Source organism: Rhinoraja longicauda, chromosome 15 (assembly GCF_053455715.1).
Source record: "Rhinoraja longicauda isolate Sanriku21f chromosome 15, sRhiLon1.1, whole genome shotgun sequence".
NCBI classification, from domain to species: Eukaryota; Metazoa; Chordata; class Chondrichthyes; order Rajiformes; family Arhynchobatidae; genus Rhinoraja; species Rhinoraja longicauda.
In genome coordinates, this window is record NC_135967.1 from 31,634,796 (window position 1) to 31,648,233 (window position 13,438).

General features: G+C 40.4%; 1 protein-coding gene across 5 annotated transcripts in view; it reads right to left on the reverse strand.

Annotated features, from left to right (window-relative positions):
• Nucleotides 1-13,438, reverse strand: part of mid2 (midline 2) — a 190,487-nt gene that overhangs the window by 37,986 nt on the left and 139,063 nt on the right. For all 5 annotated transcript variants that reach the window (XM_078412436.1, XM_078412438.1, XM_078412439.1 and 2 more), the window contains exon 3: nt 4,746-4,841. In XM_078412436.1, coding sequence (XP_078268562.1) covers nt 4,746-4,841 — 96 coding nt within the window. The remainder of the gene's footprint in view (nt 1-4,745; nt 4,842-13,438) is intronic.

Here is a 13,438-nt window from a genome sequence, read left to right on the forward strand (position 1 = left end):
ATTCTTTTTTGGATTATTGGGAAAAAAGGGGCTACAAACCAGTCCCTGTTCCATGACACAATGGGAAATCCAATGAAGGACCATTGTGATCCCTCCTCAAAATAAATATTCCTTCCAAACCCAGTGCAAAGTCAATGCATGAAGAATAATTACCTGGCACATGGAAAATTATTTTAGCTTTGGATTTTGCCTTTTGAAAGGATGGAGAGTGATATGGAGATAACAAGCATACCTGGAATATTATTTGGTATATATTTTGAGATGTGCCATAGAGTGATACAGTGAGGAAACAGCCTCTTTGGCCCATCCTGTCCATAACGCCCAAGAAGCTTCATCCAAAACCTGGCCATATTCCTCGAAATTGTTTCGATCCATGTACCTGCCCAAATGTCTTTTAAGTGTCAACAATTAGCCATTAGGGTGGCACGATGGTGCAGCGGTAGAATTGTTGCCTTACAGCGCCGAAGACCTGGGTTTTATCCCGACTATGGGTGCTGTCTGCACGGAGTTTATACGTTCTCTCTGTGACCTGCATGGGTTTTCTCCGAGATCTTCGGTTTCCTTCCACACTCCAAAGACGTACAGGGTATGTGGGTTAATTGGCTAGGTGTATGTGTAAATTGTCCCTAGTGTGTGTAGGATAGTGTTAATGTGTGGGGATCGCTGGTCGGCAAGGACTTAGTGGGCCGAAGGGCCTGTTTCTGCGCTACATTTCTAAACTAAACAAAAAAAATTAGCAACTTCTCAAACAAATACTCATGCATGGAGGCAGTTCACATCCCAAATTAGTTAATTAAAGAAGAACACTATTCTTTAATCCACTAAAGTATGAATCTTTATATTAACGAATGGAAGTTGTGTTCTTTTTGCAGCAATATCAGCATGTGCAGGTAACACATGTGCTGTGAAAATTACATCATGATTTCTCATGGTTAAAGACAGAGAGAAACTAAATGTCATCCACTTTCTCCTGAAGGCTTTGCTCATTGTAAAAAGCTGCCTTAGGGTTGCTAGTTCATTAGTCTCAGTAGGCATTGCACATGCCCTCGCCGAGATAGGAAAGGAAATATACTAAAACAGACTGGCACAGGTGGACAGGGTTTAGTTGGATGCCAGATGAGCTGACTTTGACAAGGTAGGGGTGGATGCAAGAAAAATAGTTCCCAGGCAGAAAAGAGCAAAGCAACAAAAACATAACCTTTACGCTAGTGCCTGGAACAGATATAGCAGGAAACAATTTTGGTATTTAACTAAATAATTGTTTGCATATACACAACTAAAACTGGAAAAGCAATAAGTTCCCCTTCCACAAAATTAATATAAATAGAGTAGGTTTGGGGGTTGAGAAGATAAATCACAATAAAAAGTGTATTTTATTAAAATTAAAAGCCCAGACTTTTCTCAGCAATAGAGTGAACCACAACAGTTTGCTATAAACCTCAGCAGACCAATTTATTTTGTGAACTCTGCTGACAGAAATATTTATGACAGTTGCAGTAAAATGGAAGTAGTCTCATTTATCCACTCTGTAAGCTCCGAGCTGCGTGCTTTTTCAATTTCTTTCCCAGATTTGCTTTGTAGTATATCTGTCAAATTCAGATTTCTTCTTTCAATTGCACACTTTATTCAATATTTTTGTTCTGGGAAGAATAATCAGTCTTCATGATGTTATTCCAAACCTGTGCTGTGATTGAATTTCCCTGATGTCTTTTTTAATATTGCACAGAAAATCAAAGATGGGACTTTATAACATTTTTGGCGAAGAAAATGATTCAGAGGTCTAAGATATAACAGAGTGGATGAAATGGTTTTAGGATTAGAATTACATGGGTTCAGAATTATTTTGGTTCAGATACATCGTTAAAATCGTTGCGCAAAATATATTAAAAAAATGTTCTCAGCTCACACATAGCTTGGGTTAGATAAAGGATGCTGCTTCCTCTTGAGTTTTTTTCGATCCTGAGGAGCATGATATAAAAGTAAAGCACCCTATGCACTGCCCCATCATACATTCTCAATCAGCGGATAGAGACGACATTTTCTTTCGTCACCCTGTTTGGATTAATTCCAATTCCAAGATCCCGGATGTGCTTTTATCAATTGAACCATTACTTCTGAATGAGCATGTTGGAAACAAAGTTTATAAATACCACGATGATGGTGTCTAAAGTTCTGCTCACAATATTACATCCTCAACTTGGAGGGGTCCTACTGTCTGTTTGTCGCACAGCCAAACGACTGTCAACAATATTGTGACAACTTGTTTTCTCAGCCTTGCTGTAAGCTTCTGGAGACTACAAAAGTGCCAATTAGAATTACTTTATTTTTGATGGAAATTGCTCAGCTCAGAAATTTAGCAGAACCTCTCAGGAATGAGACTATTAATGGGAAGAAAATGACAAATGTTTTGTGGACAGGTGGGGTAGGCAACACAAAGAAGACATGTTCTTGCCAAGTTCCTGTAAACAGAATTTGAGGAAGTTATTAACGTTTTACTTTGCAGTGAACATGGAACCCAAAGGAATTTGTAAAGCACTGCAGGAAGCTATGAAAAGCTCCAACTAATTACAACTATCTTCAACTCTTTCATGTATCGGTATATTTAAAGACTGAGATTTCAGCCAGGCTTCATTCCTCACTACTATGACCACTGAGTCAGTCTGTGCATTATAAACCTGACTCCAGGACAAAATTTCTAACCTAGACTATAACACCACACCGATGAAGGTGAATAAGGTGCCTTCCCTTGCATGAGCTATTTCAGCATTTTTGAATGTGAGAAAAGTATTATTCGGAGCATTAGCATAAAGTATTATTCGGAGCATTAGCATAAATCCATACGTGGGTTAAGATGCTGAGTTAATACCTGAACTAAATCTGGCAGATGGGATGCTGGCTTAATAGCTCATGACAGTTTGTTCCATGTACTCGACTGAAAAAGTTGCCCTTCTGGTTCCTATGAAATCTTTCTTCTCTTACCTTAAACCTACATCCTTTGGTTCATGATTCCTCTACCCTAGGTAAAAGACTGTGCATTCACTCTATCTATTCCCCTCATGATTTTATACACCTCAATAATATCACCCTTCAGCCTCCTATGCTCCAAGCCTGCCCAACCTTTCCCTATAGCTCAGGCCCTCAAGTCCTGGTGGAGTAACATAGCGATTTGGAAAAAATGAATTCTCCAGAAAGCTTTGAAAATTTTGCCTCACACATTGAACCCATTTGTCAAATAGCAGGTGTGTGTGTGTACTGGTTTTTGACACTCTCCCAAGTAAATCGTATTGATTCTACAGTTATGTTATTTTGATGATTTTCTTACAGTTGGTCCATGAAGCAATCATAAACACAACATATTATATCGAATAGATAATATATTGAAGGGATCCAGTGAGCTGCTTGTTATTCGACACATGTGTGATGCAAAAGTTTCAACGTTTTTCTGGAGAATTCTTTCATTACAATTGCTAATTTAAAAAGTTTTTTCCCACTCAAGCACTCAAGCTTGGCCATAAAAAACACCGCCCTTGAATAATCAGAGCAAACGTACGGCCTCTGAATCTTTCTCTGAAATCAATAAATTCACTCAGCGAATCAACATTTAATAATAATAATAATACATTTTATTTATATAGCGCTTTTCATATACTCAAAGACGCTTTACAGAGATTTTGAGAACATAGGGAAATTAATAAATAGATAAATAAGTAAATAAATAAATGAACAGAGAAAGGAGACAGTAGGTGAGGTGACCTTCAGTGGTTGAAGGCAGTACTGAACAGGTGAGACTTCAGCGATGTTTTGAATGTGGTGAGTGTGGGGGAGTCTCTAACGGTTTGGGGTAGTGAGTTCCATAGGGTGGGAGCAGCGATGGAGAAAGCCCTGTCCCCCCAGGATCTGAGTTTAGTCTGGATGTGGGGGGATAGGAGATTGGCAGCGGCAGAGCGGAGGGTGCAGGTGGGAGTGTGCCTGTGGAGGAGGTCGGTCAGGTAGGATGGGGCCAGGTTATGGAGGGCTTTGTAGGTTATGAGGAGGATTTTGTACTGGATTCTCTGGGGGATGGGGAGCCAGTGGAGTTTATAAAGGACGGGGGTGATATGGTCACGGATCGAGGTGTGTGTGAGTAGACGGGCAGCGGAGTTTTGAATGTATTGAAGTTTATTGATGATTTTTGAGGGTGCGCCATAGAGGAGGCTGTTGCAGTAGTCCAGACGGGAGGTGATGAAGGCGTGGATGAGGGTTTCTGCAGCTGTGGAGGAGAGGGATGGACGGAGACGGGCAATGTTTTTGAGGTGGAAGAAGGCTGTCTTTGTGATGTGTTTGATGTGTTTGTCGAAGGAGAGGGTTTGATCAAGGATGATTCCAAGATTCCGGATGTGAGGTGAGGTGGATACTGGGAGACCATCAATGTTGAGGATGAAGTTTTGGGTGGATTTGGTGAGCATTTTTGGACCAATGATGAACATTTGCTATTTAGTAGTGCATTCGATCTTCTAAAAACTTCTTTAGTTTGTGAAGAAAATTCTCATTTGTGAGTAGGGGCATGGACCTCCAATTAACGCCGTGTTCACCAAATGACTGAAGCCTGATATCATCCCGTAAACTCATGAGAAAACAAATCTTATCAATGAACAGTGTGTTGTTCTGTTTATAAGCTTGTGCCAATAAAATTCAATTCCCCTTTGTTAGCATTAGTTTGTTCTTCAGTGAGGTTATCCAAACAACTTGCTAGTATAAGAACTCACCTCCACTTGTTGGCAGATCTGAATAAGTCTGCCCATCTGTGACTCCAGCTCAGAGTTCCTCTTCACAAGATTCATAAGGTTAGCCTCCAATGTTTGCTGTGGTGAGACAAGAATTAGTCATGAGTGTTTTTGACTGTGGCCCTTATCAGCTTTTTACATGCTCTGCAATGTGAGTTTTCATACAATCTCAGTTTCCCAAATCAAGCAAAATAGTCACCAGAATAGTAATTCTACTGTACCCCAAATAATGTATGAATATTAACCCTATTTCAGTAGAACAAGTTTTTCCACCTAACGCATCTCTTAGTTCCACGTAATCTATTGTTAATGTGATTTTTTGGAGGTTTTTTTGGATTATTGCTTACCGGCATTTGGGTTTAAGTTATACATGAGACATTTTATTCATGTGACACGGACATCTCTAGCAAGGAACGGTAGTGCAGTAGTGGTTAGTGCTGATGACTCAGAGCTCTAGGGACACATGAATCCTGCCCTCACCTTTCCTGTCCCCACCCCTTTCTGCAGAGACCATTCTTTCCGCAGCTCTTTGGTTCTCTGATCCCTTCGCACCCAATCCACCCAAGACACTTTCCCCTGCAATGCAGGAGATGTAACACCTGTCCCTACACCTCCTCTCTCATGTCCATCTTGGGGCCCTAGCAGGCCTTCCACGCGAGACAGAGGTTCAGGTGCACCTCTTCCAACCTTGTCTATTGCTTTTGGTGCTCCCGAAACATTGGCCTCCTTTACTTCGGCAAGACCATGTGTAGACTGGGTGACCATTTCACCAAACCTTTGTACTTTACCCACCAAGGCCTGCTGGATCTCCCAGGCACGAACCATTTTAACTCCTCTTCCCATACCGACCTTTCTGTCCTTGGATTCCTCCATTACCAGAGTTAGACCACTGAAAGAATTGGAACTGGAAGAACAGCACCTCATATTCCTCTTGATGGTAGCTTATTGGTAGAAATATTGAATTTGCCAACTTCAAGGAATATCCCCCTACCACATCTTCCCTTTGCCCTGCCCCTTCCCTCCCCCTCACTGCGCACACATTTCTCCAACATCTCCCATCCTCCCAGCCACCATGTTCCTTTCCTTTACCTCTGCACACTCTTCTCACATGCACGAGTCCCATATTTCTCTTTTATCCTTCCTCTTTCCCACCCCCCTGTCCCCTTTGACCCATATCCTTCGCTCCAGCTTTATATTTCACACCTCCTCTTCTTTCCTTATCTGACATCCTTCAGTCTCCTTTTCATTTCTAGCCTTTTGCATTGACTCTACCCATCTGCCAATCACCCCTCCTTACTTTTATCCACCCATCACTTGCCAGACTTTGTTCAACTCCTCTCTTTTCTAGCTTTCTGTCCTCTATTCCATCAGTCTGAAGAAGGATTCCGACCTGAAATGTTAGTTCCATTCCCCCCACAGGAGCTGCCTGACCCGCCGAGTTCCTCCAGCAGTTTTTTTTTTCTCCTTAGATCCTGACCTCACTTTGATCCTGATCTTGAAAACTGGCTGTTTGGAGTTTTCAAATTCTCTCTGTCACCACATTGGTTTACTCCATGCACTTTGGTTTCCAACCACATCCCAAAGGCATGCTGGTAGGTTATTTGGTTACCATAAAATAGATTAGGTAAATAGCAAGAGAATAAAAACAAAGATGATGGGCATGTAAAAGAAAACAGGTTACAGCGTTGGAGGGAAATAATGGACAGAATGGGACCGATATGAATGCAAAGTGGGTAGGAACTGCAGATGCTGATTTATACTGAAGATAGACACCGAATGCTGGAGTAAATCAGCAGGTCGGGCTGCATATCTGGCGAAAAGGAATAGGTGACGTTTCAGGTTGGAACCCTTCTTCAGACTCCAGTCTTCAAATTCCAGACTTCAGTCTGAAGATGTTCCAACACAAAACGTCACCTATTCCTTTCCTCCTGAGATGCTGCCTGACCCGCTGAGTTACACCAGCATTTTTTGTTTATCTTTGATATGAATGCAATCTTAGGAGCTGGGTTTGACCTGATGAGGCGAATGGTCTCCCTTTTCTAAGTAAGCAAGGCCATTTATTGCATGTTCCTAATTATCCTAAAAATTGATAAGCCTTTTCTTACGATAGTTAAAAATTGTCAAAAACAGATCTAGAATTATGTGCAGGCCAGACCAAGTTAGGGCAACAGATTTGCTTCCCTGAATGGTCAAATAAACCTATTCGAGTATCTGGGAGTTCCATTGTCAAACTTATATTACAGATATATTTAGTAAAATGAAATTTCATTCCTCAACTCCCCATGGTGAGATTGATCTCATCTCCATTCCTCTGCTTATCTACATTTGCTATGATACACTGCATACTAGTCCAGTACTATAACATCAGCGTTATCATACTTCTGATGATCCAAATCTCTTTCTGCCATTATAATGAAAATCATTATAATAGCACAAAGGAGAAAGTCTGATCTGTTCAATGTGGGTTAGATTCAGCATAAATTCCAGAGGTGAAAAGATTTATTTACATAACGGATTATCCATTGTGCTGCACTATGTTGATTTATTTAAAACTTCATATCAAAAGAAGGTGAATATTGAAAGGTGAATACTTGATGTGTTCTGCCGCTATGGTTTTATTTTTCCATTAGCATGCAACTTGAGAAAATATACCCTTTCAACAGCATCATCTCACTTTTACTTAATTAGTTTATGTAGAAGGATGTATGGTGAACGCATTCACAGATGGATGTGCATCTCAGGATCCGAGCGTGACACATTTATCAAGGCTCTGGCATAGGTTCTATTTAATTCACTGGATGTCGTGGTAAATGATAGCTATGCACTGCTGAAAAGACAGTAATAAAGAATGCATCTAACAGAAGTGTAAAATATCAGCCACATGATAAAATTACAAAGAGAGTTTGAGCAGCTACTTAAAGCATCTCCTTGCTATTACCGTTCCAATGGATCAAACTGCTTGAATTGACTCCAACAATGCAGCAGTGTGTTTATTATGTTAAGTACCCTAGTTTATGGGATCCATATATTGCCTTCTACTGAGGACTGTCTACAAGTTGACTTTATAGCTCGTGTTTATCTTCACAAAAGTATGAATTTCCACTCATCAGGAAAAGTTTCATTCCATTTTCGAGACCGATTAAGAATCTCTCATTATATATGTAATCCACAAACACTGTAATTATTTGAAAATTGATTGCAATTCCTGTATACATTTTGGGAATGTTCGCAATCCTGAGTGGATATTCTATTAATTTTGAAAATAGTCTTAAAAAGCTTGTCATGAAACCCAAATCAAACAGTATGTTGAATAGTGACTCAACAAAATAAGTTGCCAATCTCTCCTCACTCATTTCAGCAAAAATATGATTGAAATGAATATATTCAGTTATGAAAATCAATAGGAAGCCTTTTGAAATAAAATATATTTCTTGTATCATTTCACCTTTAAGAATTCAATAGCATTTGGCATTTTTCCTAACCTGCAGTCAATATTATTCAATTTCTTTTGACTCTGTTTAATCATCATCGACCATCATTATATTGGCCAGTAGATATACTACTACAGATTAACACAAGCTCATTGAATAGGAATCTGCATTTTTAGGCAATAATGTGCTCTAATACTGAAGATATGAGGAACTGCACATGTTGGTTTACATAAAAAGACACAAAGTGCTGGAGTAACTCAGTGGGATCAGGCAGCATCTATGGAGAACATGGATCGGTGAGGTTTTGGATCAGGACCCTTCTTCAGTCTGAAGCCCCGAAATGTTACCTATCCATGTTCTCCAGACATGCTGTCTGACTTTGCTGAGTTACTCCAGCTCTTTGTGCCTTGGTTTTTTCAATCTCTTACCTTGCCGGAGATGCGATTTTTTCTGGATCGTATCTCCGGTCGCTCTGTGAACTAACATCAGGGAGCTGGCAGCTTTGCTCGAGACTGACTTTGAGCCCCAACGCGGGGCCATGGACTTACCATCGGAGCCTGCGATCCCTTGTCTGGGATCGACGCTCCAACCACTGCCCGCGGATTTCACCATCTAGGAGCTCGTAGTCTCAGTTAGAGACCGATGTTGGGAAGCTCCAAAGTCGCAGGAGGTTCGACTAGCCCCAACCCGGGGTCCGATCGCCCAGCACGGGGGAGCTGAGATCCCCCCGATGCGGGAGCTTGATTGCCCTGACGCGGTGGGACCGACCGCCGGCTACGGGAGCCAAGATCATCCCGTCAACGGAAGGCTCGAGGCCCCCGACTGCGGGAGAACAAAGAAGGGAAGAGATTGAACTTTTTTTTTGCCTTCCATCACAGCGAGGAATGTGGAGGAGTCACTGTTGTGGATGTTTATGTTAAAATGTATTTTGTGTGCCTTGTTGCCTTTTATTGGTATGACTGTTATGGCAAATAAAATTCCTCATATATTACAAAACCTACTTGGCTAATAAAGTATAGAAACATAGAAAACAGGTGCAGAAGTAGGCCATTCGGCCCTTCAATATGATCATGGCTGATCATCCAACTCAGTATCCTGTATCTGCCTTCTCTCCATACCCCCTGATCCCAAGGGCCACATCTAACTCCCTCTTAAATACAGCCAATGAACTGGCCTCAACTACCTTCTGTGGCAGAGAATTCCACAGATTCACCACCCTCTGTATGAAAAAAAGCTTTCTCATCTCGGTCCTAAATGACGTCCCCCTTATCCTTAAACTGTGACCCCTTGTTCTGAACTTCCCCAACATCGGGAACAATCTTCCTGCATCTAGCCTGTCCAACCCCTTAAGAATTTTGTAAGTTTCTATAAGATCCCCCCTCAATCTTCTAAATTCCAGCGAGTACAAGCTGAGTCTATCCAGTCTTTCTTCATATGAAAGTCCTGCCATCCCAGGAATCAGTATGATTATGATTATGATTTAATACTAGGTTACATAGAAATGTATTATTTCACCACCACTCATAGACCTGCATCCATGACTAGATAATTGCACTGCTCAATTTTATTTCTCCAAACACAGAAAAAATCTTAAGATGACATTGTAGAATGAATTTTCAAGATCCTTGCACTTTGCATATCTTGAGTGAGGAATTAAAATAGCTACTCATGAAATATTGACACCTTGTAATAAGTTCACTTGCTTTATTGAAGTTTTAATGACGCTGCTATGGAGCCATACTGAGTGCTGGACAGTTGGCACTTGTGTTATTGGGATACCATACCAGGGATGGCTCTGGTTCTACCAACTTATATATGATCCTCGTCTAGGTCTTATGAAACCTAATGGAAAAACAGAAGGGAGCTTGTTGCTTTGTGTCACCCATTCCTTCTCTCCTGAGATGCTGCCTGACCCGCTGAGTTACTCCAGCATTTTGTGATACCTTCGATTTGTACCAGCATCAGCAGTTATTTTCCTTCACATTTGTTGCTTTGTGTCCTCATCGACATGGCTCCCTTGGTCAGCCAAATAAAGGTGAAGGCCTCTTACAATGCCATTGACATCAGGCCCAGTGCTTGGAGAGATGATCTAGGAGTTCCCACTCCCTTGTTCGGATGAAAGGACTGAGTGATAGCAGAAAACTAGTAGAGAATAAGTTTGTTGGCATTTACAAGGGTTAAGTATTTACTTTAGTGTAACCAGTGGACTGCTTTAGTGTAAACTCTGGATCAGTGCCCCTGCCCATTGGGTAGAGGGGCAGAGGGAAGCCACAATGGAGATTGAGGGAGGCCTTGAGAATTCTGCACCATGGAAGGTAGATGCTCTATTTAGAGTTAAATCAATGCATGTTGGTCTCATGCAAATCAAATCCATTGATTCCACAAACTTCAGATCAAATCCTGACTTTGAAGCCAATATCGACGCATTAACTAAAATAATGTTATCTATTTTCAACACAGTACTTCACAAACTGTATTGAAAGACAGTGCTGTTAGTAAAAAATATTTTTACTGCAGAATCAATAATTCATGGGAGAGCAGCATGAAGCTTTGGATAGGGGACGTTTTGGGATGGGTTGAAGGGTCCCGACCAGAAACGTCACCTATCTAAGTTCTCCCGAGATGTTGCCTGATCTGCTGAGTTACTCCAGCACTATGTGTCTTTTTTTTGTTAATCAACATATGCAGTGTTAACATGAAGCTTTCCTCTTTGACCATTTTAAACAGGATTAGTAAATGATGCGTGTGATTCATCTCAATCCATGACTTTCCTTCAATGAGGTAATCCTGGCTATGTCCTCTGGCTATTTCATTGTGGCCAAAGCTTATTATGCAAGGTAGCTCTGCATGTTACCAGGCTAATTCAGAATTCCTTACATCGAAGAGGACTTGATGGAAGTGCAGGTCAGAGATAATGGTAATTCATCAATATGTGCTCCTTTGAGTCTGGCAAAATACTGGCCAAGTGGGATTATTCCTGAATCATGCTGTGAAAAATCTCTTTGCAAAACAAATTACTTAAAATAAGCAGATCTCATAAATCTCCAATCTGCTCAGTGAGTGCTCCCACATTGCAAAGACTCCATCTGATATTCAGTTTTCAGCAGTGAAAATTCCTCATGCATGTTGGTTGGAATAATGTGATGAAATCTAATTTCTAACCTTAAGCTAAGGGTATATTTAACACAGGCTCGTGCTGAACAACTGAATTGTGACTGAAAATTGTTTACATGTTACATTTTAGTTAATATATACAATATTTGCCACTGAGATTTGGAGTTAAAAATTCTTCTGTGTTTCAAACTTAGAATATATATATATATATATATATATGCAATTGAAAAAAAAGATGTTAGGAAGGTCTGAGATGATAGATGGCCATGATAACAATAAGATCATTTTGAAGCTGTTTTCTGAAACACTAAAGATAAACGATTCAATAGATTGCCTCAGGAACTGAAAACTCACCTTGGACCTATTGTAGTGGAAACTTGCTTACAATGAATGGAAAGAAGTGTTGCACTGAAACATGACAGAATTGTCATAATATTAAAATTTACTCATGCCAAGAGAAATTGGATATGACAAAATAATAGTTAAGCGGTTGAGTAGATATCGGTTCAAAAATTGGTTGAACTAATAATCTAGAGATTTACTGTTTAACTGCGTAGCAGGTTGAAAACTTGAAAATAAAATTAAATGATGATACCAATAAAAATTGGCCATGAAGCAATCAAATTATCCAAAGAACCCAAATTAGTTTAGTTTATAGATACAACATGGAAACAGGCCCTTCAGCTCACCGGGTTTGCACCGACTAGCCATCACCCCATACACTAGTTCTATTCCACACACTTAGGACAATTTACAGAATCTAATTAACCTACAAACATGCATGTCTATGGAATGTGGGAGGAAACTGGAGCACCCGGAGAAAACCCATGCGGTCACAGAGCGAGTGTACAAATTCCATACAGACAGCACCCGTAATCAGGATTAAACCTGGGTCTCTGGCGCTGTAAGGCAGGAACTAAACCGCTGTACCACTGCGGCATTCACAAATGAATCAGAAACATCTTATAGTCATAGAGTCATAGAGCAAAGATGCAAGCCCTTCAGCGTAATGTGTCCATGTCCAGGTTTTATAACTGAGCTAGTCCCATTTGCCTGTGTTTGGCCCATATCCCTCTCAACTTTTCCTATTCATGTGCCTGCTTCAAGAAAGAAAGTTGGAGGGAAATAAACTTGTTGCCCTTGCTTTAGAATGAGATCAGTATCACAATAAAAAGTGTGCTAGATTCATAACTGCCTATTGCAGTCATTCATTTTCAGGGATGACGGAATAAATGGTCACCAAAAAGCTAGGAATAGATTTTTTTAAAGTATTAATAATAATTTTAACATTCTGTAGTCATTTTGATGATTATTTAATGAAGACAGATTACATTTTTCATTTGACATGCTGAGTCAATTACAACACTAGTCTGATCCATAGTCTGATCCAGACTGAGTTTTATCACATTAAATTTTATCATATTTGGCTACAAATTACATTTAACTGCTACATTAATGTGACATTTTCATTCTCCAAATCTGTCACCCATGTGGCTTGAATAATAGTCAAGCTACTAGTTACTCAATGGTGAATTATGGCCAGCTTTGTGACAAGGAATGGCCAGATGCACATTATTAGAAGCAAGCACCGCAGCTATAACTATTAAAGGGTTTCGGCATGTGTTTAGTTATAGGCAGGAATATTGCTCTTTGAAATTACTGTCTATGGGAAAACTCAACTTTACATCTTAAAGTTTGAATTAGTAATTTTTAATTCTCCACACCAAGGCAAAATGATTGAAACCATTGTATGAAAGGGGTGTCAGGGGTTATGAGGAGAAGGCAGGAGAATCGGGTTAGGAGGAAGAGATAGATCAGCCCATGATTGAATGGTGGAGTAGACTTGATGGGCCGAATGGCCTAATTCTGCTCCTATCACCTTACGAAAGACCCATTCAGCTGACTGTGATCAAAGATTGTTAGCGTTTTGCTTGGGACATTTCCCATTCTGCCATCATAACTTTGGAGTAGTTATTTACTCATGTATTGAACCCTCCCAGAATCGAGGCACAGAAGGTCTGAGGATAGTCTGGACACAATGGGGACCTTTGCCTTTGAAACAGCGGCTTCTTAGTGAGAACATTTCCAGCTCACAATCAATAAAAATCCTATGACTATGTAAAATGCAGA